Genomic DNA, 24,854 nt, shown 5'->3' with positions numbered 1-24,854 from the left:
TTTGAGCTTAAAAACAAACGTTAAAAAAAATTTAACAGAATAAAAGATGAGGGTGATCCTCCAGCTGCCGGTGAGGGGGAGCCCCCAGGCAGAGCCGCCTGGCCCCTGCTGCCACGGCCGGGCAGGAGCCACGTGGGCGAGGAGGCTGAAGAGGCCGGCAGGGTTAGGCTGGCCGGTGCCGGGGGATCTATCCTGCTGGTGCTGGGAAGTCTGGTTTTACTGGTCCTGCAATCCAGGCTGAAGGGAAAGGAGGATTTCCCACCAGGGACCAGCTTGAGGCAGGGCCCCTCACCGGGGCGTCATTCGGGATGGGGAGGCTGGTGTCACGGGGAGGACGGGGCGGAGAGCGACTCTCACTTGTTCTTGGCTAGCACGCGGTACAGCGTGAACCCTACCAGAGCAGTCACCGCGGCCCCCAGAGCCACCCGGAGCCAGAAGGACGCAGCTCCCAGCTCCACGGCGTTCAAGTGGCTGCAAGGAAAGAGAGAAGAGGCCAGTGAGCGAGGTGCACGGAGACTGCTGTACAAACGCCAAGCTCCCCGACAGCCCGGAGCGCTTCCACCCCAAGCAGGGAGGTTGGGGTGTCCCTGGGGGGGACGGACAGCGGGTGACCACGGCGCAGCTCCAGGCTGGGGGACAGAGCCCAGCCGAAGGCAGAGAGCACCAAGAGGCTCCCCGGCCCCGCAAGCCTGAGCACCCGCCGCCCGGCATCATCATCAAGCTAAACGATGGCTCCCCGCCCCGCTGGTGGGACGGATGTGGCTTTACCCTCCCATGGTCTGGAAATAGCACACCAACACCTAAATAATTAGTACGAGCAAGGAGGTATGTATCTTCCTTTCTAGGTCAAGTTGCTTTTACAACTCCAAGTGCACAGAGACCCAGAAGCGGATGCAAGCGGAGACGCTGGCACAGCCGGGGACACCGACCTAAGGGCAGCAAGGGAAGGGGCCCAGTCCCGCCCAAGCGTACACATTCCCTTCCTAAACACGTGCTGTCCTGCATCAACGTGCTCCTCTCCGAGGAGGAAAGACATATCCATTATTCATTTTCCACTAAATCAGGGGAGAACAGCCAATCCCTGGCCCTCCATTACGCCGTTATTTATTTATACCACATACCCTAAGATATATTAAGAATATTTAAATTTTAATACTGCAGAGGGGAAAAAAAAAAAGTGTCAGCTCTAAAAATAAAGTTGTTTATTGAAAAGAAGCTAGAGGGAAAACCACTCACTAGTAATCCCATCCTGTCTTCCAATGCACCCACACGTTCTCCCCGGGAGGGCTCTGCCCCCGGCATTGCCTCCGACCCTCAGCTTTCAGCCCCCTCCGCCCCTCGAGCGGAGCGATGCCACACGCAGACACGCTTTCCTTCCCAGATCTCCGCTCCCCGCCCGTGACCGGCCTGGCTGCCGCCCTACCCTCTTACCCAGCCCCTTTCAGGTGCGGTTCCTTCCCAAAGGAAGGCTGTGTGAACAAGAGGTCTCGCTTCACTGACGTCTTTTTCAGTCTGATCCACCTCATCAGGAGAAAGTAGCTGCCACCCTCCCTCTGCGGGCCTTGGCAAACTAGGCTGGCTACTCCCCTTCAGCATTTTTTATCTTAGGCTTCAAAAATAAAAACGCCCGTGGCAGGATCTATCTAATAAATCTGCCAGAGACACACACAAGGCAGAAGAGAGCCTCCACCCTTTCCAAGTAGGGGAAGAAGCGGCCTTTTTGTTTCAATTACTTGTATGAGCAGACGACACCAAGAGCTAGAGAGAAACCAAACCAAAAGCAACGTGGCAGAGGTCGGGTTCGGACACAGCCCCCCTCCCCAAGCTCTGCTCCTGGCCGAGAGCCCCCTCCGCGGGAAGGATACTAACGGGAAGGTGGCGGCGGTGGCCAGCTTGGTGTAGACGGTGGTGCCGGGCGGACCCTGGCCGTGGCAGGAGAAGAGGAAGGGTGGCGGGAGGCAGTGCTTGTAGCAGAACTCGGCGGGAGAGAGCCCGGGCTGCTGACTCGCTTCTGGCAGGTCTGTCTTGGAGGCCACGAAGACACAGGGGATCTGGCTGTCCATGTAGTGTTGCTGCAGAGACAGGGAGAAGTCCCCGGCGAGGGGTAAGCAACCAAGCTCTGGGAGACGCGGGGCTGCCACGCAAAGGCTGAAGTCCCCCAGAGCCCCTGCCAGCTACCTTATAAATACTGGCACAGTAGCTGAAGGATCTGGGGTCGCTCAGGTCATAGATGAAGCAGGCAACATCGCAGGCTGCGTCCGACGGCTTCACGAACTTCGTGTCGGCACTGACCTCGTACAGCTGGGGCAGGAGGGGAAAGGACGTGTGGCACGGCACCATCTCAAGGGGCTCGGCTGTTTCTCACACCAGCGCACGGACTGTGCCGGCGTAACCGCAGCCACAGCCCAGCCCGGGGGTGCCGGGATGGCACTGCAGCAATATGGGGGGGGACAGCCCAGCCCGGCTGCGAGCCAGACACAGCAGCGATTCCCTCCTCTCCCTGACTTACTATAAGGTACTTTTCCTGACCGTTGACCTGCACCGTGTTGATCGCGTAGAGGGATGGCTCTCCTGGATTCTCCCTCTGGGCCTGCCACGGATGAAAAACACCGTCTCAGACAGCAGGGAGCAAGAGCAGCGCTTGGGGGAGAGAGAACATTTCACGCTGCCCCGAGCCCCTGTGGTGTAACAGCCACTTGAAGGCCAGCCGGCGTCTGCCACGAGACGTGAGGCCGTTTGTAACAAGCAGGGAAAGCCAGCGTCACCTCGGGGAGATACGGCTGCCCGGGAAAGGCACAGCCCCTCCAGATCCTCGGGACAAGCAGAGGGAGTGGGCCCACTGCCTCAGGCAAAATTAAGGACGCAAGAGCCACAGCAACCGGCACCGCCGGCACGGAGAGGGGTGTGAAGCCCTTTGCCGGGATGCCGGGGCCTTGGCCGTGGGCAGGGAGGTGCCATCACGCGGCAGATCGCTCAACGGCCTCACGGCTCTGCCTCCTGCTCCGCCGGGACGCCCTGCCGCAGCGCGGCCGGAGAGGGGAGCAGCCACTCACCGCGAGGCTCCTGCCGAGGAAGGCCTGCAGGAAGGCGGACTTGCCTGCGCCCCTGGCTCCCAGCACCTTGCAGAGGAAGACGTTTCTCTGGGTCTGGCCTTTCTCCAGGTCGATCCTCTTCTCCCGGGTCACTGGCAAGAGAGAGGCTGGGTGAGCGAGAGGAGGGACCCAAGGCGCGACAGGAGGGGAGGGCATGGCCGTACCCGTAAGGGCTTGCGTCTGGGAGTCCTGCTCCGAGAGGATGGGGTAGCCCAGGTAGCCCAGGCACTCCAGGCAGTGCCGCACATCCAGGTAAGCCACGAGCCTGGAGAGACAGAGAGCACCGGGAAGCCGACGAGGTCAGCAAGGGCTAAGCGATGTGACTAAAGGCAGGGGAGAGGGACTGAGCTTACGTCCACTGGCAGAGGAATCCATGCAGGGAAAGCAGGCCTTTATCAGTGGTGCATACCGTGTTGTAGAGCTCGGGGCCCCAGGGCACGCAGGGGAAGACGCTGAAGAAGTTCTGCAGCTCTGTGGGTGAGAGGGCTCCGTCCTGGTCCTGCCGAAACAAAGGGGAGTCAGCAGCTGAGGCGGGACACAGCCCATGCACACACGGGCAGCTCTCTGCAGCCACACCAAGCATTGTCAGGGTCCAGAGAGGGTCCCTGCCACAAAAGCCACCCTGCTTGCTGCTGCAGAATGACACAGGGTGCTTTCAATGGCAGAAATCAACCGCAAGCAAGGCCAGAGCTGCGTGAGCGTGCAGAGAGCCTGTGCCCCAGGGACTCCCACCACTGCACAAGAGACAGGCCGGTTCTGCTCTGCGATCGCGGCTGGAACCAGTGCCAGCCCTGCTACCGGGCAGGACCCATCCACGCTCACCCCGCAAGCCCTGAGCCTCCCTGGGGCCAGCAGCCTCCATCGGTCCAGCGTGGCCTTCTGCGCCGCAGGGTAACTAACCCAAGGTCTGCATGCGGCCACCAGGCCACCAGCTAACCACCGGCCAGCGCAGCGCCTTCACGCTGGCGTGCCTGAAGAGGATCTGCCGGCATCTGGGCAGACAGGGACGTGTGTCGACTCAGTGCTGCAATTCCCCGTGGCCACAGAGCTGCCGTACCCCAGGTACACATCAACATCTGAATTACCAGTGCGAGAAGGTGCATGCAGATCCAACAAATCCACTTCCTGCGCTCTCCAAAGAGCCAGAGTACGGCACAAATCAGTTGCTTTCTCTCCCTCTCTCCGGCCTGGCACCCCCTCCTCAGGGCTGGCAGCCGTGCAGATGCTCGTGCTTGGTCTGTGGCTGCAGGCCAGCAGCTGTGCCCGCTTCCCTGCCACCCCACGCGCTGCAGCCAGGGACTATGAGGGGCTACACTTGTTTGACGTCAACTTAGACCCGTCCCCAAAGGCCCAAACTTTACTGGCTGCCCTTTGGTCAAGGGTAGCGACCACAACCCCATGCCCTTGACACGCCATCAGACTACCTACGGCTCGCTGTGACCACCTCCTGCTCCCAAAGCCTCGGCAAGAAGCCGCAAAGGGAGCACCCTGGCAGAGGAAAGCCCTTCGCTGGCGCTACGCCTGCTCCCTGGAACAGAGCGGTGGACAGGAGAGCAGCTACGCGCAAATGTGCCAGCCTAGCAGAGAGCATCCCCTCCCCAGGCAGCCCCACCACGCGCTGCCCACCTTGTCGTGCTTCTCAAACAGCCGCTGCAGGAACTGGTAGCCCAAGTGGTTGAGCTCCGTGGAGCAGCCGGGGGGAAGGCGAAACCTGTCGGAAAGAGACCCAAGTGAGCCTCCTCAAGCCCTGAACGAAGGGCAGGGTGTGAGCGGGTCTTCGGCCAACCCAGATCTCACCCAGAGGACACAGCTCCCCACTCCTCCCTGCTCAAGGCCAGCGGTTGTCTCCAGGCCTGGCTATTCCTTGACACAGCCCCCTTGTTTTGGGGAGAAGCCCTGAGGGTGCACAGTGGCCTCTCCTCGGCACATCCACGCTGCCCAAGCAGTCAGGGAGACGACGTAGCCCTCGCTCTGCCTCGTGCCCAGGGCTTCAGTAGGGCACAGCACTACCCCCGGGGGTGCTTTCCACCAGCCCGGGCCCTGTCGCCTCCCCGCGCAGCCTGCTGTCTGGGGAGAGGATGAAGCAGCTCACAAGCCAAACCCTTTCGTTCCTGCCAGATCACCACCTCCGGGGTGGCAGAGAGGAGAGAAGAGACAGCAGCTACAGAATCAGCCAGGAGGGCTACGCTGACAGCTCGCTGCTCCCGACAAGAGTCATTCTGCCTCAGCTCGGGCAGAGACAGAACAGCCTTCGAAAGCCCCTTGCTGATGTCAAGAGAAGTCAGGGACAGGCCCTTCATTCCCCACCTCCTTGCCCGCCTACATCAGAGCCAGCAGCACAGTCAGCAGCTCCAAGGCCCGTTGTATTCGTCGCCAACCCCACGTGTCAGCTCCGGCCCAGAGGGGAAGGTGAGGAGCACGAACCTGACCAGGAGCTAAGGCTGCGGATTCAGCCTCAGCTGAGGAACGCAGTAGACCCCAGGGTGCAGAAAGGAGCCAGCAAAGGTGCTGGGGTGCCCAAGTTGCGCACCACGGGGATGGGAACGTCACACCCTGCCCACCCCGCTCCACGGCAGGATACGCACTGTGGGTAGAGATAGTCATCCGTCAGCACCAGCTCATCGTCGTACCCGAAGCGGCGAAGGATGGTCCAGGTGGTCTCGTGCCGGCCCCTCTGGATGAAGAGCGTGTTGAGGAAGAGGAAGCCTGTGGGAGAGATCAGGTGAGTCAGACACAGCGGAGCCAACCAAGCACTCAGCCTCAGGGATCCACTCCTCAGGACCACGCTTTCCCTGGGAGAACAGGCTGCTTAGACAGAAAGCTCTAGTAGCCACAGCAGGCTCAGGCTTGCTTTGACAAGAGGGAATAACGAGGCTTGGAATGAGAGCCGAGAGGCTCTGCCCAAGGACAGGGCCCCACGCAACGTGCTGAAGGAGATGGGTCCCTCCGTCCCTCACTGGGAAGGGGCACGGAGCCCTCGTGCTGTTACCGTTCAACGTCAGGCCATTGTCCTGCACCCCGTCTGTGGTGTTCTTCCACACAACCATCTTCACGTCCTCCAGGGCCTGGGGAGCCAGGGGGTTTCCAAAGCAGGACTTCTACCTCCCAAGAGAAAGAAGGTCATCATCAGCAAAGCACACAGACAGCACAACCCTCTGTCTCGCCAGCATCCCTCTGCCCTGGCAAGGAGACGGTGTTTCTACGAGAGAAAATCCACCCAGCTTAGGGATTACTGCCTTACACCCTGACCAAACCCCTGTTCCTCAGCATCCCAATAAAGCATGACTCCCAACATCTCCAGAGCTTCCTGCTCTTCCCACAGCAGAGCAAAGTTGGCCCAAGCTTAGTGAAGATGGAGGACCTACAGATCCCCGTGTGCTTGGAGATGCACTCTACAGTGCTTTAGCTGTGCAACAGCAGAAGCACTGGATGCAAACAGGACGGCTGTGTCAGGAGAGGGGCAGCCTTTCTGCCTGGTATTGGAAGGAAAGGGGACCCCAGGGGCTTTCCACAGGGAACTAGGGAATATCTCAGCTTCGCAGCCAGCCTTACCTGGAAGTAGTTGAGTTCATCATCACTAAGGATCTGGTTGTTATCCTGGTCTGAGAGGTTGAAAATCCGGGTCAGCGCTCGTGCACACGCAGGTTTCAGCTGCAAAATGGACAAACCACGGTGACAAAAACAGGGCACCACCTTCAGCCTGGCTCTTCCTCCTGCCTCCCGAAACCCCAGGCGCAGAGGGGTTCCCTTCCCGCACTGGCTGGGAGCACGGTCCAGCTAGGCCAGTAACACAGCCACCTTGGAGGTGGGAGTCAGAAGCAGGACAGCCCACAGGGAAGGTTTCTCCTGGACCCTTCCCACCATGGCTAACACATGGTCTGGAGCATGAGGGCTTCTGCCCCAACATGCCCCTAGTCCTTGCAGATCTCTCCAGCCTGGATATGCTCAGCTGGCTGCGCTAAGCACGGGAGATGGGTGCTTTTCCCCTTGTTCCGGCTGCGTCGACCCAAACTCTCCACCCTCCTACCCAGGGGCAAAAAGCACAGCAACCAGAGCTCTGTGAGGGGAAGGAGACTCCTCCGGGGGCTGCCGGCAGTGCTTCCTACCTGCTTCTCCTCTGGGTCGTAGAGGGGGGCGGTGGGGTGCAGCACAGCTTTCTGGGCATAGTAGAAGAGCTCAGAGATGTTCTTGAGGTTCTTGGCAGAGCACTGGGGATTCAAAGGAAGAGACAGCCCTGTGAGCGGGGACAGGCGATGGGCTGGTGACAAGGGGCAGAAGGAGGATGATACGAGCTCCCCGAGCCAGACAAGTTGCGCATCAAAGCACAAAGCAATGTCTGTCCGCTATCAGGAAAAAACAAAAGGGAAACCTCCTGCTCATGCTCTGCCTTTGCTGCGCCTGTTCCACAGCCCCAGACTCAACAGGGGCTGCACGTAGCTCCAACACCAGTTACAGCCAGAGAGCCGGAGTGGGCAGACACTGAAACCCACTCCCTGCAAGGAAGGCAAGGGACAGAAAACCTAAAGCACAGACCCTCAAGACGCAGATGAAGTACTTCCGCAGAGCAACATTAGCAGGGCAGCTCTCCACAAGCACGAAGGCTCCCTGACTCACACCAGACAAGCGCTCCTACCCCTCAGGAAGGCTTTGCAGAAACCCTCCAGTTCCCTCACCTCCACGCAGGTCTCGATCTCTGAGAACTGGTTCATGATGGGCAGGATGACATCCATAGAGCTCCCCACCTGCAGGTCAGACTTGTTTCCCACTAAAATAATGGGGATCCTGGGGAAGAAAGACGGAGTGTTGGAGAGCACGAGCGAAGCCACCCCTCTCTTGGTCTCGGCCCTGCCCCAGCCACGCGCGCTCCCCAACAGCAGGCCGGAGAGCCTCCCCACCCTCCTCCACAGGGTCCACAGCAGCTTTCCTGCCTCCCACGGCTGGGAGCATCCATCTGGAGAAACAGACTGCTTGATCCCGCTTACGCTTTCACCCAGCAACAGTATGTTCAGGAGCCTTTAATCCAGCACAGCAGCCTTCTGCCTAAGCAATCCACACAGATTGCGGCTTCTGTGCTCCCGTATTCCCTTGGCAGCGTCCTCTCCCTGCCTGGCTGAGAAGAGATCCAGGGGGGAAGGAACCCTCTCCCGTGGCCCTCTGCCTCAGCTAGATCTGCGAGGGAGAAAAGCCCCCACGTTCTTCTGCTACAAGTGGTCTGGCCACAAGCCACAAAGTTGGTTTGATCTCAGTAACCTCAGGAAGAGGCGAGGGTGGTGGGCACCCCACGGCCTCTAGAATCCCCCAATTCTGCACCCGCGGAGCACGCCACACACGGTACCTGGCGCCCTTTTCAACTCCCCCGTTCACCATGGGGATCCACTTTGTGCGAATCTGAAAGGCGAGCACAGAGAAAGGCCTGTCAGCGCAGCCTGGGGAGGGAGAGGCAGCTCCCAGCACAGCTCCCAGCACAGCTCCCAGCACAGGCGCCGCAGCAGTCAGCAGGGCCCTGCAGCCATCTGCTCCCTGGCATTCCCCCGCACCAGCAGGCAGAGCAGACCCAGGGATGCTGGATGCCAGCAGAAAGATGCGACAAGCCTGTTGCCCCCCAGCATATGAGGACAACAGCCAACGTGGGAGCAAGCCTGGGCTGTGTTCAGCCTGCCTCTGCTTGCAGAGGGGTCTCAAACCCCAAATCCCCCACAGGCTGGGGGGCATCAGTACCCACCCACACCAAAAAGCCGGGACAGCATGGAAGGACCCAGCGCTGGGAACCCCTTCCCCTCCGGCGCTGCTGCCGGAGCGGGGCCGCTCAGGGTTCCAGCAGGGGACCCGTTACCTTCTCAATCGTGGCCTCCTTGGTGACATCGTACACCACGCAGACCACGTTGGCCTGCAAGAGAGAAGCAGCAGAGGGTGGTGAGCGAGGGTCCCGGCGGTGTACCCACCGCAGCGGGGAGGCAGCCCGAGCCCGAGGCACAGCCCTGCCGGAGCCGCAGGCCAGCCCCACGGCCAGGCAGCTCCGGCCCCACACGCTGCTGTCACGCTTGCACTGAAACCCGGCAGCAGCGGTTGAGCGTGCGTGAGCGTGCACACGTACACACAGCCCTCCGACAGCAATGACTCGCCCGCCGTCAACACGAGCTCTACAACGGGCTGCTCGGAGCAAAGACTGGCTCCTCTGTTTCGGGAGCCGCCGTGAGCGCATCTGCCTCCACGCCTGGCACCCCGGCTCCCCGCTCCCACACCTCGCCGTCCCCCCCGCGATGGCTCTGCCCGTGCCCCGTGCTGGGCCGGCGGCCGCTGCCCTCCTCCCCTCCCTGACCCCGTGCAGACAGCGCTGACACCAATGCTTTATTTGAAGCAGACAGGAGGGATCACTGGCCCTTTCAGGAGAGAGTTTAGTGCTAATCCTGAGGACACACAAGGGTTTAGGCAGGATTTCCTGGAGCCATTTTAAGCCTCTGTACACTCGTGCTGTCTGGGTGGAGGGAGCAGGACCCCTGTGCCCACCAGCCCACCTCCTTGGCCGTTAGCCGCCGAGGTGGAAAGATTAAATAGCTTTGCTCACGTGAGACACGCAGAGGAGAGACAGTTTTATTATCCGTAATCAAGAGGTCCTCCTCTGTGCAAGGTTAATCCCAGGGCAAAGAGCAGCTGGGCCCACCCAAGCCAGCCAGCTGGATTATTCCTCCATGCCTGCTCCGAGGGACATGGGAGCCCTCGTTCCTCCCTGCCCAGTGCTCCCCAAGGCTCCAGCTCCCAAACCAACTCCTCTGTGCCACTGCCTCATCAGGCAGCCACAGGGACCTATTGTAGGGAGCAGGGGGATCTCATCCAAGCTCAGCAACTGCTTCTTCCCTCTTCTGAGTCCGTTGGGAATATCCCGAGGCTACGAGCACATTATCTGCTCAGCAGCCTCCTCTACCTCCTGGTGGGCAGCGAGCTGCCCCCCACCGCTCTCCTTCTGGAGGCTCCCCGAGGACTAGGACAAGCCACATACAACAGCTTACAAGACAGAGAAGGATTAAACAAACCTCTAAACAAACCGATAGCATTAATCCACAGATAACCAACCGCCTGCACATCTCCGGGTGGCTAATGGGGAGAGCGAGCAGCCACGTGTCACTCGCCGGCTGCAGGCTGCAGGCACCGCAGCCTCCTGTCCCGCAACACCCCCGTCCAGCCCCGCTCACCTTAGCGATCTCCTCCTGCAGCTCATCCTCCGTCTGCTCCGACTCTGAAAGGGGAAGAGAGCCATCACCAACCATCCCCGGCAGCGGGGACCCCTTCCCACTCCCCTCAGCCAGACAGAGAAGGGGAGAAGCGAGGCCGGCAGGGAGCGAGGAGGGACGGGGTCCTACCTGAGTAGTCCACTATGTGTGTGGGGACCTTCTCAGGGGTGACATCAGCCGGGATCGTGATCTCCTCCGCGCGAGGGGGCACCTGCAAAGCCAGCAGACTCTGGTCCAGCCAGCCGTGCTGAATGCAACCAAGAGGACGGGTGACAAGGGACTTCAGATCCCAATGCGGCTGCTGCCCAGCGCCCTCCCTACCAGGGTGGGATGAGCTCCGGACCACGGATCGCTCTTGGCCCACCGGACTGCAGTTGCCGCTGCGGCTCGCTACAGTCCAGCCCTCGCACAGCCAGTGTCCTCGTGGTGAAACCTCCGACCGCCTCCCAGCCCCGAGCCCTCCCTCGAGACACAGCTCCTGACGGCGCTGAGTCCCGCCGGGGAAGCTGTCTTTCAGACAAGTCAGCGCTGCCGTCCTCGCTACAGCTCCGGGAGATAAGCCCTCAGCGTTCCCCCAGCTCTCCGGCCTGACCTCTTGGCAGCTGGGAGAAGCGCTAAGCTGATTGTCCGGGCTTTGCTGTGAGAGCACGGGAAGGTGCACGGAGCCGGTCCTCCCCCAAGCCCCTGGAGCTGATGCTTCCCAGCGCAAACATCACAGAGGGCACCATCTGCTCGTGGGCAGCGGAAGAAGCCACGTGACGGCATGCGGCAAACATGCCCGGCCAGACCGATCCCGTTTCCCTATCCGAACTGCGATGGGACAGTGAGCCACCGAGCCACAGGCTCCAAGGGGCACACGCAGGCAGGTTGGATGCTGCTCCTCGCTGATGGCCCAGCTCAAAGCACCAAGCCCGTCTCCAGACAGGAATGTGGCTCGGCCCCTTCCAAGGGCTCTGTGCCAGTGCCACCGCAGCGAGGCCGAGCTGGGGAGCAAACGGCGCTGCCACACGGGGCGAGGCTGAGCCCCACGGCCTGCTGCGCTGCTGGACACAGAGACCCCCAGCCACAGCGTGCTAGCTGCAGCAGCGGGGAGCAGGGTTCTGGGAGGTACCTGCGCCCCTCCCCAGGGCAGACGGGGCCCCAAGTCCGGGATTAGAGCACAAACTGGAGAAAACACCGTTTCAGCTGGAGCTCCGCGCAGTCCTCACAGGCTTAAGCTCACCCAAACCAGCCCCGTGGCTGTCACCAGTCCCCAGGGAGCTGTGTGAACCTCCCAGACACCCCGCCTCAGGCTAACGCTGCTCGGGACGGAGCCGTCGCACCGCTGCCTGGCAGGGCACCCAGCGAGGGGGCCCAGGGGCCCCTGCCCTCACACTCACCTCTTCAGGGAACTCCTCGCCCACCAGAGCCATGATCAGAGATGTCTTCCCCACCTGGGCTAGGAAAGAAAGGGAAGACGTTGGCACCGGCCCGGCAGAGCCTGAGCGGGACGCGGGCCGGGGGCGGCAGCAGGCGGCAGCCACGATCGGAGCCAGCGGCCAGAGTCGGTCACAGCCGCGGGGCCCGGGGCGGCTCGGCCCGCGGGTAAAGGGGACGTCGGTGTCCTTGCCCTGCGGGAGACCTCGGGGTGGAGACCGGGAAAGCGGTGCAGCGCTTCAGCCCGGCTCGCCCGCGGCGGGGAGCCGGGGCTGTTGGAGGGAGCTCACGGGAAGGGCCCCGCCCGCAGGAGCCGCCAGAAACGGGAGCCCGCGGGGCTGGCAACGGCGACCGGTGGGCAGCGCTACCGGCGGCGGCTGCCCGACACCGGGGCCGTCACGGTGGGGGACACGTCTCCCGCCCCGCCAGCTCCCACCAGGGGGCCGGGGCCACGGCCGGCTCCCCACCGGCCTCCCTCACAGGCGAGGCCCTCCCGGTACCGGGCGGCACCCTATGGGCCCCAAGGCCGTCCACAGGGCCCCGGGAGCCCTCCCCTCGGCATGCCCCCACCGCCCGCCTTACCCTCCCCCAGCAGAAGGATCCGCACGTCCCGCTTCATGGCGGCACCGCCGCCGCTCCCGGGGCCGCCGCCGCCGCCGCGTCCCTCCCCGCTTCCGGCCACACCAGCGAGCGGCGGCGCAGAGCGGCGCGGGCAGAGTGGCGCCCCCTGGCGGGCGGGGCCGGCGCGCAGCACCCCCAGACCTCCTGCTTTCAGCTTTCCATGTTTTATTAACAAAAAAAAACCAAAAAGGGCAAACGGGGCCGTAAAACGCATCCCGCAACCGCCCGGGCCTGGCCTGCGGGCCCGCCGCCGCGACCGGCCCCCGCAACCCGCGGGCGGAGCAGAGGGTACGGCTGGGGCCTGCTTGGGGCCTGGGTGAGGCCTAAGCCGGGGCCTGGCCAGGGGAGCTGGGGCCTGGCCCGGAGGACACCACCGGCCTTCCTCCCCGCCTTCCTCCCCCGCTGGAGAAGGCCGCTGGTTCAGAGGCCTCCTTGCTCAGCTGTCCGTGAGCTCCCAGACAAGGACGGCGCTGTGGGAGGCTGTGAGGAGGCGGCGGCCGGAGGGGGCGAAGCAGCAGAGGTGGACGGCGTCATCGTGGCCGGCGTAGTCCTGCGCATCGCTGGCGGGGCAGCGCAGCAGCCTCAGGAGCCGTTCTGTAGGGAAAGGAAGGGGCTCAGTGCCGGGGGAAGGGGGCTTTGCCACCATGGGGGTTGTCCCTGCCAGGAGCACCATTCCCAGTCACCCCCCTGGCCCTCTCCTGGCTGCTGAGCTGTGAGTCAATAAGCTGAGCAACAGGGGACAGCTTCTTGCCAAAGCAAGCAGGCAATTAACAGCTGGTAATGGGGAGAGAGCATGACATGGCAGCTCCACGCTGTGTGTGAGACTGTCACACTGCACTAATGGATGTGGCGGCACCCGTTAGTGCAGCTCTGCTGTCTTATACCCCCCCAAGCACCTGGCCCTGGGCTCGGCCGGTGCCCCACAGCTCTGAGAGCGGGGTGAGCTCCACGCCTGCCCCAGGGGCTGCTGTCAGAGTGGGATGGACATAAGTGCTGCCTCCCCAGGCAGATACAAACAGCTACAGGAGCAAGGTGCCCTTGACAGGAGAAGGGTGCTGATTGTCCCCGTGCCTCTGCCTCCCGGGCTGTAGCTCAGCCACAGAGATGAAGACAGCCCATAACCCCAAGAAGTCATTCGAGTGACAAATCCTGCTCGTTGACAAACAGGACTGAGCTCATGCATCTCATTTCCGACCTATGAGTCTCCTGGAGCTTTCTCCTTGCCCGACGGATACCCTGCCCACAGTCCCAGGACCGTAGCTCCCAGGGTCTGAGGATATGGGCTGGTGTTTGTGCACATCTCTCTTGTTTAAAGGAAAAAGGACGCTTGGTTTCCCCCCGACTCGCAGGAAGAAGGGGAGATCCCTCTCCACCAAAGGTAACCTGGCGACAAGGCAGCCTGGGCAGCAGAGCCCACAGCACTCTCCCATACTCACCACCAAAGCCGACAGCCATGAAGCGCGCTGCAGGAGACAGGCTGAGCGATGTGGCGAAGTACGGCAAGGAGATCTTCTCAACTACCTGTGCTCCAGCAAGAGAAACACACCGACACCTCAGGAATGAGAAGGCGGGAGACCAGAGCTGCTGCAGTGACAGTCGTTAGGAGGGTAAAGGGCTCCTCTCAAAGGGGAGGCTGACAGATGCGCAGCAGCTCTCAGAGCTCAGAAACCTGCCAAAGGCATCGGCTTTCCAGAGGAGACTCAACGATTTAGAGACCGTTAGCGCTCCTGAAAGCAAACGCCTTCCCCTCCAGTCAGATGGAAAGGCAGCAGGGCAGCAGCGGGGACTGGCAGCCTGCCCAGACACAGCCCGAGGCAGGGGCAGGGCCCTGCCGCTCACCTGGGCCAGACTCGGGGAGTTTCTGAGATGAAAAGCTGTTGCCCTGAGCAGCTGCTTGCCCGAGCCCACCCCACACCTTCAGACTTGGCTTTACACGCAGGGCAGCACTGCCTCCTCCCCGCTGCCCCTCGTTCGACGGAGCCACGGCCCCGCAGCAGCAGAGGAGCGCCCGCGCTGCCCTGGCAGGGCACAGGTACCTGTTTCTCGCGCAGACTGTAAAACAAGGCTTCCTTCTGCATCCCAAAGCCAACGTAGACCAGGGTACCGGGTTCCCAAGGGCAGAAGGCGGCCAGGCTGGGTGGGAGGCTGCCGAGACCCTGGTGAGGGAAACCAAAGGGAACAAAATTGGAGGCTAGCTTCTCCAGCCCGACCCAGCACAGTGGGGGACAAAAGGAGAGCGCAGAGGGACACAAGCCCTTGGGCTGCGGGTGTCCGAGCAGCGGGAAATTAGTATGATGGAGGCTGTTTCCTCCCTCTTGCATTGCCGTCTCAGATGCGCTCACGGCAAAGCAAGGAGCAACCACACACTGCCACGGAAACCTGAAGCAAATTGTTTACTGTCATAAAATGGGACACATGAGGGTCCAACAGGTTGAATTTCCACCGAGGTATTATTGCTACATGGGCTTGAAGGCGGGATTGGGTTATGGATCGGTTTAACACAAGAAAATAGGGCCCAGAAGATAGATCTTTAGTAGTGGATGCAAGATCAATCCTTCCCCTGTTCACTGTGGGGAGACCTGTAACGAGTTTTCTTCATGGAGAGGAAATCCATCGTTTTGGAAACAAACAGAAGAAGCGTTGACAGGACCCAACTGCTGCATGGGCCCGGATGGTGCTGGGCCCTGAGGGTGGCAGGCTGAGGCACCACTGCTTGCCCCCCGAAAAGACCCAGCTCCCTTCTACATGCCAATGTCACGTGTACCGGGGACCATCTCCACGTCCTCTCCGATACAGACCCTCATCCCTTTCTAGCAGGTGTCCTGCTGCCCAAATCCCACACCAGGGTTGGAGCCAAAGGGTTCTACAAAGCATCACAGACACACAGGGCTAGAGTACTTGGCTCTATGAACCCATCACTGGGCTCCTGGCTCTGAATATTCATGCTCTTTGGGAGTGTCAAAGTTAGCAGCACGCTCATGATTTGGTCCATCTTCTGCACACTGTGCTCGCTGCTGCCTGTGCTCTGTTTTGCGTAGCACAGGGGTGTCAGCTCTGTGCAGATGCGGTTTTTGACTCCTCACGCTTACTAAAGTCAGTGCTTCCCGGCGGTTAGGCACTGCTACAATTCCTGCTGCCTTTCGACACGCAAGAAGCTGCATTAACAAGATACTCTATGAGCAGCAGAACTAACGAAGATGACTTTCCTAAGCACACGCTCTTTCTTTGGCCTCGTCCTGCTCAGAGCCTTGAGGCATCCCTCCTCCGGCTCGGCTGGTGCCGAGACCCACGCCACGAGCAGGCAGGGGCTGGCAGGCGCCACGCTCACCTCGGGGCCGGCAGGAGCCGGGAAGCTGAGCCAGTCGAGGAGCTCGCACTTATCCTTCAGCCAGTCGGAGGCCCAGATGCTGACCCGCCGGTCCGAGCTGGTAGCCAGCCAGAGCTCGCCTCCTTCCACCCCAAAGTCGCGGTACTACGGAAGATAAACGCAACGCTGTGACTCTGGCAGTACAGAAGCTTTAGGGAAAGCTGCCACTAGAGCTAGCGTGGGGCAGGAGCTGCGGGAACACAGGCTTATGCCGTAGGGGGATCAACGCCGGGATTAACCTCCATTTGGGCAGTACTTAAAGTCACTTATCATGATAAAGTAGGACAAGGAAACGGTGGGACCGGAACCAGCGGCACGCTCGGGCTGAAAGCCCCGGCAGAAGAGGCTGCTGGAGGAGGGGTGAGTGCCTGGCCTGAACAACACAGATCTCTTCCCCGGGACGCCCTCTGGATCTGCACATCTCCTAGGGGAGTGCTTGCACATACCGCGTGTCCCCTAACAATGTCCTTCACCTAAAACTGAGGAGGATCTCCTAAGTCTAGAATTACCAGGGAACACAGCCTTGCAGCACAGATGATTTTAAAGCCTGAGAACTCAGGCACAATTATTCTCATTTCTGCTGTGCAAAGAAAAAAGACTCTCCGTGAAGAGAAGGACAAAGAAGATGCTAAAACTGTCACACGGCTGCACAACCAAGTCTTCCTAGCTCCACAGAGGAACCGTACAAAGAGCCAGCTACACACAGGAGGCCAGGCTGCCAAGGAGCGAAGCGGGGAAAGCACGCCGAGCCCTTTCTTGGGGGCACAGGGGCTGAAAGCTCAGAGCCCGGGCTGCTCTCAAGGGGTGCTGCTCTCCGAGAGCCTGCGGCGCAGGCACACATCACGTCTGCGTGCGGTGTGTCTACAACAGCCACCAAAGGTCCCCCTGCCCGCAGGCACAGCCTCGCTCAGGGTTCCACCTGCAATGCGTGGGCTTTACTCCACTGAATATATCCCTAGAAGAACTGAACAGAAATTATTGGAGGGGATGGGGTCCCGAAGAGGAAAAGCAAGGGACAACGAAGCAAACTCGCTGACCGACCTGGCCACGCCGCTTCCAACAGCTGCGCAGTGACACACCGGGGACTCGCTCCTGCGCAGCGCCGGGGCAGAGGGTGAGGTCTCACCTGCTTCCTGGTGCACTGGAGGATGGTGATGGGGGAGCCTTTGTGGTCAGCAAGGACGCGGATAGTCATTCCGGTGCGAGGGTTGCTGACAGCCACGAGCCCATCCTTGCCCCCCGATAAGATCATTTCGCCTGTGGGCAGAGGAAAGAGAAGAGAATGGGACACTTCTTGTAGGAGAAGAAAAAGCCCATAGCAGAAAGGTCCAAGGTCATGGGATACCGGTGTCCCAAAACACCATGAAAGGCTGGGAACATCTGAGTCAAGGGCTGGGTAAGATGAGATGTCTCGGAGACACCCATTAAAACTCCACGCTGAAGAAGAGCCGCTGTAGATTGTAAGCAGGAGGACACAAAGGCACGTTTGTTGTACCCGAACCCCTTTGCTGTACCATTGCCAATGTACCTCCCGTGTCCCATTTACCACAGGCTCAGCTGGCAGAGCTACCAGAGCTCATTGATACAAGTTCTCTGGCTCTCCCTGGCCCCAGGTTTTTGGGCAGGTCACCAGTACGCAGAGCGGCCGGAGGTCAGGGTAACCCAGGCACAACCAAGCCATCGCTCCCCGAGGCAACGTCTCCCCACTGTTATAACACGCAGCCTCACCGTCTGTGGAGTAGGCAATTGCCGTCAGTGCAACGGCATGGGGGTGCATTTTCAGCTCCATCTCCGTCCTGGAAATGCTGAACACGCGGATGGTGCCATCACTGTACCCTGCCACTACATGCTGGCTCTCAGCTCCCCACGCAACGACGGGACAAGGCTTCCAGGCCAGGCACTGGCAGCTCTGCAAAGGAACCAGGGCAGAGACCCAATGACACAGTGAAGACAGCAAGCGAACTAAAAGCTCCACCTGCAAGTATTTCTCCAGCTTTAGTCTGCTCCGCAAGGACACAGCGGTCCTTGCAATCCCAAGGAGTGGACTGGGCCCTCTACCAAGAGGAAGAGATTGACGTACCACGAACAATTACCTGGTTGAGCACCTGAAACTGTACCACCAGCTCCATGCTGCCCAGAGACCAAATCCTCACGCTGCCGTCTTCCCCGCACGTTGCGCAGTGAGTCTCGTCAGGACTGAAGCACACTTCAGTCACCTGCAGTGAGAAACAAGATGGGGAACAGGGGCCCTACAAATGCCGCAGCCGAGAGGACATCAGCTCCTCTGCCCTCTCATCCCCCAGGACCCCTCTCACGGGAGATATCAGACAAGAAGCCCCAGACGTAAAGGAAGGTGGGGTGCTTTGGTTTTGTCCTTAAATCTTGGGCTGACAACTAGGCTTGTAATGCAAACCAGTAAATCTAACCCCAAAGCTAGGACCAGGCACTATGCAACGTAGGTGTAAGTAAAATACCTTCTCTTCTAGCATTTGAAATCTTTTTTCTGTAGCATAAAGATACCCCAAAACAGCAGCAAAATTCAAAACAGTCATTCTTCGCCTGGTTTTTTTGTTTATATTTTAGGCACAGAAAACGTTATCCAATATGGATGTCCAGCTAGTAAACAGAAGGCAGGCAGAAGTCGCAGCGCTCAGGAACGAAGCTTTAGTGACTGCAAACTACATTCTTCTGCTCCAGCAGAAAGGCCCACAGCTCCTCCCGGGCTGAGGCTGTTAAAACACCGAAGGCCAGAGCGGATGAGCTCAGACTTCTTGATGTTGGACTCCTCAGTGCGCACAGTTCCCTGTAGACTCCTCCATGTCGTCCTGTCAGCACTAGCGAGCCCTGCAGCTCCCTGACCTCTCCCATGGCCAAACCAGGGAACGCTTCTGCAGCCTGCACATGCTTCCCAGGGCACAGACAGCAGGCACAGCACTCGCTGCTCTGCGGGACAAACCACTCCAGCCCCTCTAACCTTGTTCTTGTGGCCGCTGATCAGTCGGATGCTTGTGCTCTCCGTCCAGTTGATGTACCACAGGGTTCCTGCGGTGGTGCCCACAATTCCCATTTCTAGAGAGTCATCAAAGGCTGCACTGACTATCGTCCCATCGAGGGTGATCTCATGTTCCAGCAGGACCGAGCTAGACCTGGAGGAAAGGAGGATGCGAGAAAGGACTGGCTCAACTGTTGGAACAGCCACTCTGCCTCCTTTAAATGCAATTTTCTAATGAGCCCAGTCATGTATTTGCAGCTAAATGGTTCAATGAGGGGCTCCTGTACATTGAACAGTGACTACCGTTGCATTTGCACTGCAACCATCTTTTATAGGAAAGAAAGAAAATAGGGGATGCAACAGCGCGAGAGAAGAAACAAAGGCAATGTATTTTCACTAATTCTCTTAAAGGAGTTCCTACAAATCACCGACACAAACTTCAGGCATGATAAACTCCACCCATTTCCAGTATTAAGAGGGTTCGGCTACCTGTGGCAAAAATTCAGTAAAAAGATCCAGACAGAAAGAATCAGTAGTCACGGGATGGAGAGGAAAAGCTAAGGATGAAGAGCGACAGGAGCAGCGTGGTTGCAGGCAGAGCCGATGTCTGTCCGTGAAAAGCCACCTCTCAGACAGGTCCTGGGAGCTGCCAGATGAGGGGAAGAGCATCTCAAGAGCACGGTGAGACGGGCGCGAGCGCAGCGGGGACGCTGGGGCCACGACCTCCTACCTGGCATCGGGACCTTTCAGCCTCAGCTCCGGCACGGCGGCCACTGCCCACAGGCGGATGCGTTTCGCGTTGCTGCCGCTCACCAGCCTGTTGCGCCGACACACCAGCACACCTGGGAGGCCACGGGGGAACGAAGGGCACCCGTGAATATCCACCGCTCTCGGCCATCGCCCAAGGTGTGCTCCTGCCAGCCAGGCCACTGATTCATTCGGGTAGAGCAGTGGGGATCTTCTACAGCCCAATACCCAGAATTTTTACAGACTAGAGGTGAACCCCCCAGGAAACCCAGGACCCCGAGAAAACCCAGGTCACAGATCCATTGTCACCCCACGCATCTCGCATCCGACACAGCAAACTGGTTTTCCCAGCACAGCTGAAATTGGAGATCTGCAAGCTCATTGCTCTTCTTTCCTAACAAGTTCCCTGTTACAGCCCTGACAGATGCCCGGGGCATCTGCACCCACCGATCTCACCCTCGTCGGCCTCCCACGTCATGAAGCAGCAATTAGTCTCGGTGTCCCACACGCAGATCTGGCCTGAGTTGGTCCCACTATAAAGAAGAGTGTCGGCACCGTAACAGAGAGAGGTCAGCTCCACCGGCCCTAACATGTCCGGGGCAGGGGCGCGATGAACCTGCCGGAGCACGTAAAACAGAAACATGAAAGAGAATATGGTGCTTACCTACATCAGGAAAAAAACCCACCTCCTCCTACCCTCAATTCACGCAGTTAATGCCTCAAATACAACTGAAAACTACTCGCGGCCAGCCAACATCATCTCACTAAGAGAAATCATCACCTCTCACAGACCTGTGGGGGCAGAGCCTCCATCGCACTCACCAGGGGCTTGGAAAAGAAGTCAGAGATGCTGAAGAGAAATTTTAAAAGACAGTAAAACTGAGCTTTACCTTGAGGTTGACATCAGCTCCCTGCTGCTCCAACAGCCAAAACATCACGGCTCCCTTCCCGACGCAGGCCAGTTCTCTGTGAGAAAGAGGACTAAAAGCCACGTCATGGACTGGCTCCGAGATACGAGTCGACGACATGAGTTCGTAAGTGTAGGTATTCCACAGAGCAATGGTTTGATCGCTGTAGTCCCCTGGGTAGAACAGGAAAGACAGTAGGAGGAAATTCTGCAGCCTGAGGATGCTCACAAGCATACAGACTGCACGCACGCATCAACTGTGTCACCCCCTTGTCCCAGTTGTTCGGAGACAACTGCTGCGAACATTGTCCCAGGCATGGACACGGCTCCTCGCGTGCTCAGCAAAAGCTGTACGACATGATGGGTCCTCATCTGAGTTGAGGACGGATATAACTGGCCCAACACTTCATGCTGGAGGTTGTAGCAAATCTGGCCCTGCAGCGGGGTCTGCAGCCAGCGTTCAGACCAGCCGACGGCTGGCGTGGTAGGGATTTCAGCAGGCAGAGCGGGTTTTCTGCTGTTTCTACATCCTTAGGAGCTACTGCACACCTCAACGTATGGCCCACATAAGCCCCGCAGTGATACTGTGCACTCAGGGCTAACAGCAGTCTTGAAGTAAGAAAGGGATGTCACCTTTGCTGAGCTCAAAGCTGAGATGGGAGCTGACCTTAATGGAAGCCACTGTATCTGGGTGGCAGCAGAAGGCACTGGCCTTTGTGATGGCAAACATCCCCAGCTCCCACACAGCTCCGGAGCACAGTGCTCTCCTGCTGCCTTTCCCAGGCTCCACAAGCTCAGTGGAGACTTCCAGCTTTTCTCTTCTCTGCAGCCCAGACCGGAGCTGGAGGAGGAGGAGGGCTCCTCTCCCACGCTGCTCCGTGGAGAGCACAAAGCTCTCTTTCTCTCCAGCAAAGCTTGCTTTTTTCCAAGGGCAGACTCACCAGCCCAGAGAGAATGTATTGCCTGCTCCACAGGTCCTCTCTCATGCAAAACAAAAACTTACTAATTGCATATTTGTCCTTTAAATGTCCCCTGCCTAAACAAAACAGACAGCTTGAGCGTCCATCTTGTGCTGGCATCGCTGCCTGGCAGGAGGCTCACAGTTTGAAGCCTGGCTCCTTCTATGCAATTCCACCTAAGCAGCAATAAGAAGTCCAGAAGAAGGCTTTTCCCTTTGGACACTACATATAGCAACTGCAAACTATTTACACAGGCTTAACAAGCACTAGTGAGCCAGGAGCAGAAAGCTGTAACTTCAAGAAAAACAAGCTAGCTGGGGCAATGAGAAAGAACGGAAGGGGAGCTGGGGGGAGCCCAGCGTTCATGCCTGCGGCTGAGACGCACAGGGTGCGTGCTTCCCCTCGAAACGCTGCCGACAGCGCCCTGGAAGCACGCTCAGCTGCAAAGAGTACCTCTGCAGGCGGTCACTCCCGGGAGGACCCGAGATCACTTCCAGTTTTACGTGCTGCATTATCCATTGTCCCAAGGCTACCAAGCAACAGCTTCATACGCACGAGCCTGGTACGTATCTCGCAGGTATTACACATCTTCCTCCCAGGAGCTGTCTACTCTAGGGTGTACTCCTGCACCCACACCTGGGGTTACAGGGGTACTCACCGAGGGTAACAAGGAATCTATCATCCCGAGAGAATGCCATGGCTTGTACTTGCGTCTCGTGATGGAAGAGACTTGCCGTGCAAGCCCCATCCTGGACGTTCCAGATGCAGATCTGACAATGGGAGTCTCCATTCCTCTTTCCTGAGGCAGAGGCAAGAACCTAACAGAACAATATGTTGTCACTGAGACCTTGGTAAGTAATTAGAGAACGCTTCATTAGTTAGTTAGTCTTAGCAACTATTAGTCTCAAATTAAAGTGATGTGGTTGGCAAATGGAAAATTCTGTGAGAACAACCATCAGCTGACGGCAGGAGGGAATGGCAGCGTCACCCAGAGGAAGGGAGCAGCCTTTACTGTCACGCTGAGCCAGCACGACGGACAGCTAGGCTCCAAAACCGTTTCTTGTATTTCCATAACCCCAGGTCTCCATGCAGCAGGCAGAAGAAGGAACGGACAAAGGGGATTTTAGTCTGTGACACTCCTTTAGCCCAAAGTGACACAGACAAAGCCCAGCCCGGGGCAGCAGAAGCCTCTCCTACCTGGGCATCGTGGCTGACGGCGAGCGTAGAGATCTCCTCTGCGTGGCCAAGCCAGTGATTCTGTGATCCCGAGTGCAGGTCTTCAACCACGATGACGCAGCCACAGGTGTAGGCGAAGAAGCCTAGCAGAGGAGGAGGAGACGGGATGTTTGCACGTAAAGGCTTCACACAGAGCACCCGCTACAACCTACATTGCAATTTCAGGAGAATTCTTTTTTTCAGTCATACGTAAAAGCTGACTCTTCTACGCAGCTTGTCAGCATCCTTCCCATCACGTTGAGAGTGGAGTAAAATCTCACTCCCCTAACCTGAGCAAAGCAAAGCAAAGCTGTTGGGCATCACTCCAGCCTGGAGAAAGGAGGCAAGATGGCCTTTGTGAGAGCTTTCCCTTCTGCTCTATCCACTCAACAACTGAAGCCTGAGTCTGCCCGTAGCAAAGAAGAAGGGTTACTGGATTTTACCAACACAAAGAACCCCTGTGTTAAAGCAAAAATCCTCACCCAACAGCTAGGAGATCATAACTTGGCTCAGTACACGGCCCTCCCGCCCCTCCAGAGCCTTCCCGGTGTACCTGTGTCCGGGTTCCACACCATATTCCCTCTGCCATTCCCATTGTAGCCGATCACTGCTTTCAGCTTCAAGACCTCACTGCCAGCTGGAGGAGATAAGAAACTCTGCAAGAAAAATAGACACTGGCTTAAAGTAAGCTCTAGAAGGATGGCCCAGTCAGGTATATTCAACACCCACGTAAGAAAAAGTGTGCGTTCAAGCACACACACATCCTCACACACCCGACACGCAAATTCCTGCCAATACTCACACAATTCAAGTTCAGCACATCAACAGATGAATACCAAAGTGCACACTTATACGTACAAAAGAGAAACTGCACCAGCAAAAGCAGGCAGAGATGCTTTCAGATGGGGCACAAAACAGGCTGGCAGCAACTGCCCAGCCGATGAGCAGCTGCTAATCCTGCTGGGAAAGAGTTCAGTGGGTTTTGCTGACTTGGGGATGTAGATGTTTCAATAGGAAGACAGCGGGGGGAAAAAAATGCTACCAGGTGGAGGGACAGAGGAGAGAATTGAGGGTGCAAGCTGAACGTAGCTTTTCTCTCAGCACCGTGAACAGCAGAGCTTAGGAAAAGGTTAAGTTTCTGTTTTATTATTGCTCTGTTTGTTAACAGAGCGAGAGCTGTGCCTTGACTATCTTCACTATGCTCGATGGATCGCCTTCCCCAGCCTGCTCTGCCAACGCATCTGCTCGTAAATATGGGTGCACGATGAATCACTCCATTGCTCACTCGTCTTTCGCTTTCAATAGCGCCTGCCATTTCCATTTCTTTTGAATAGAAATGTATGCAGATTAGCTGAACAGAAAGAGAGTTGATCACAACTCTCTTTTTACTAGTCTGGAAAGAGCTGCGTGTAGAGGAGAAAGGGGAACTAATGTTAGGAGTTGCTAATTGAACATCAGGCCCAGGGGTATATTTCACAAATTGCTTTCAAATAGAGAACAAAATGGAAACAATTTGGAAAATCCACCTACCCCAGCCCCAAAACGCTTGTTCGCCACCTGCCCAGGTAACCAGCCCTGGCACAACTCTCACCTGGGGGGGCACCGATGCCTTAAAGCGAGGAGTGAAATGCCGGTAGGAATCTGGGCGGACGGAGCATTGGGACTTGGGGCTTTTGGTCTCCTTTCGGGGTTCTGCCACACAAAGAAGAAAACAGTACCTATAGGATGCTGCTCCTGGGAACGGTTTGGGCTAGGCTGCGGCTTGCTGTCCGTTCAGATGCTGTATATGTGCGTACACACAGACACGAGGCAAAAAAAAAATCAGACTGCAGAGTCACACAAGCTCCTACATGACTACGTGACCGGCTGTAGGAAAAGCACCAGCTCCCCAGGAGCAAAGGAGGAACATCCATCTCCCCCCATCATCCCGCTCAGCCACGCCACCCTGCAAACAGCCTAAGGGCATCCACGCTGCGTGCCCTGGGCATCGCTGCGAAAGCATAAGCCACACAGCTAGAAAGAGGTCTTTAACGAGAGCGGCGGAGGCAGAGTTTTATGTTGAAGCTTTCCAACAAGTCCTGCCTGGGGCTGAGCGCTGGCAGCTGCCTGCTTCTGGCAGCTCGCCACGAACTGCTGCAGCTTTGAGGCCGTGCATCTATTAATAGAGACATTGGGAGCTTTAATTTCAGCCGGGTTTAATAGAACGTGCCACTTGGAGATGATATTGGCTCCAAGCTGGAGAGATGCTGCTGGTGTGCCTAGAAGCAGCAGCAGGGAAAGGGCCAGAAAAACAAGCAGTCTTGGGGACC

The 24,854-nt window shown here is 58.3% G+C and overlaps 2 protein-coding genes across 6 annotated transcripts in view; both read right to left on the bottom strand.

Annotated features, from left to right (window-relative positions):
* RHOT2 (ras homolog family member T2) lies at positions 1 to 12,365 on the bottom strand. 5 transcript variants are annotated; one of them, XM_050906072.1, is made up of 19 exons: positions 12,320 to 12,365; positions 11,701 to 11,759; positions 10,451 to 10,532; positions 10,283 to 10,326; positions 8,926 to 8,979; positions 8,428 to 8,480; positions 7,766 to 7,874; positions 7,199 to 7,300; positions 6,645 to 6,743; positions 6,082 to 6,190; positions 5,678 to 5,798; positions 4,719 to 4,803; positions 3,446 to 3,591; positions 3,257 to 3,357; positions 3,054 to 3,184; positions 2,510 to 2,590; positions 2,179 to 2,301; positions 1,870 to 2,072; positions 1 to 471 (listed from the first exon to the last, which is right to left on the bottom strand). In XM_050906072.1, the coding sequence occupies exons 1-19, from the start codon at positions 12,354 to 12,356 to the stop codon at positions 354 to 356; spliced, it is 1,857 nt and encodes a 618-aa protein (XP_050762029.1). In that variant the 5' UTR covers positions 12,357 to 12,365; the 3' UTR covers positions 1 to 353. The 5 variants fall into 5 exon arrangements, with proteins under 5 accessions (XP_050762029.1, XP_050762030.1, XP_050762032.1 ...); XM_050906073.1 differs by having other exon boundaries at positions 3,057 to 3,184; XM_050906075.1 differs by lacking the exon at positions 6,645 to 6,743 and having other exon boundaries at positions 3,057 to 3,184.
* Positions 12,366 to 12,513: 148 nt separating this feature from the next.
* Positions 12,514 to 24,854, bottom strand: part of WDR90 (WD repeat domain 90) — a 31,525-nt gene continuing 19,184 nt past the window's right edge. Inside the window, exons 29-43 of the mRNA XM_050906210.1 lie at positions 24,137 to 24,237; positions 23,099 to 23,201; positions 22,528 to 22,649; positions 21,989 to 22,148; positions 20,355 to 20,545; positions 19,912 to 20,080; positions 19,448 to 19,559; positions 18,700 to 18,871; positions 17,819 to 17,941; positions 17,454 to 17,634; positions 16,852 to 16,982; positions 15,687 to 15,830; positions 14,395 to 14,514; positions 13,795 to 13,879; positions 12,514 to 12,952 (exon numbers count right to left, since the gene is read on the bottom strand). Of these exons, the coding sequence (XP_050762167.1) occupies positions 12,795 to 12,952; positions 13,795 to 13,879; positions 14,395 to 14,514; positions 15,687 to 15,830; positions 16,852 to 16,982; positions 17,454 to 17,634; positions 17,819 to 17,941; positions 18,700 to 18,871; positions 19,448 to 19,559; positions 19,912 to 20,080; positions 20,355 to 20,545; positions 21,989 to 22,148; positions 22,528 to 22,649; positions 23,099 to 23,201; positions 24,137 to 24,237 (2,072 nt within the window). The 3' untranslated portion in view covers positions 12,514 to 12,794. The remainder of the gene's footprint in view (positions 12,953 to 13,794; positions 13,880 to 14,394; positions 14,515 to 15,686; positions 15,831 to 16,851; positions 16,983 to 17,453; positions 17,635 to 17,818; positions 17,942 to 18,699; positions 18,872 to 19,447; positions 19,560 to 19,911; positions 20,081 to 20,354; positions 20,546 to 21,988; positions 22,149 to 22,527; positions 22,650 to 23,098; positions 23,202 to 24,136; positions 24,238 to 24,854) is intronic.

The sequence above is a fragment of the Gymnogyps californianus genome, chromosome 15, assembly GCF_018139145.2.
Source record: "Gymnogyps californianus isolate 813 chromosome 15, ASM1813914v2, whole genome shotgun sequence".
Lineage (NCBI taxonomy): Eukaryota > Metazoa > Chordata > Aves > Accipitriformes > Cathartidae > Gymnogyps > Gymnogyps californianus.
Note: the sequence above shows the minus strand (reverse complement) of the source record. Positions and strands in the feature narration are given on the sequence as shown.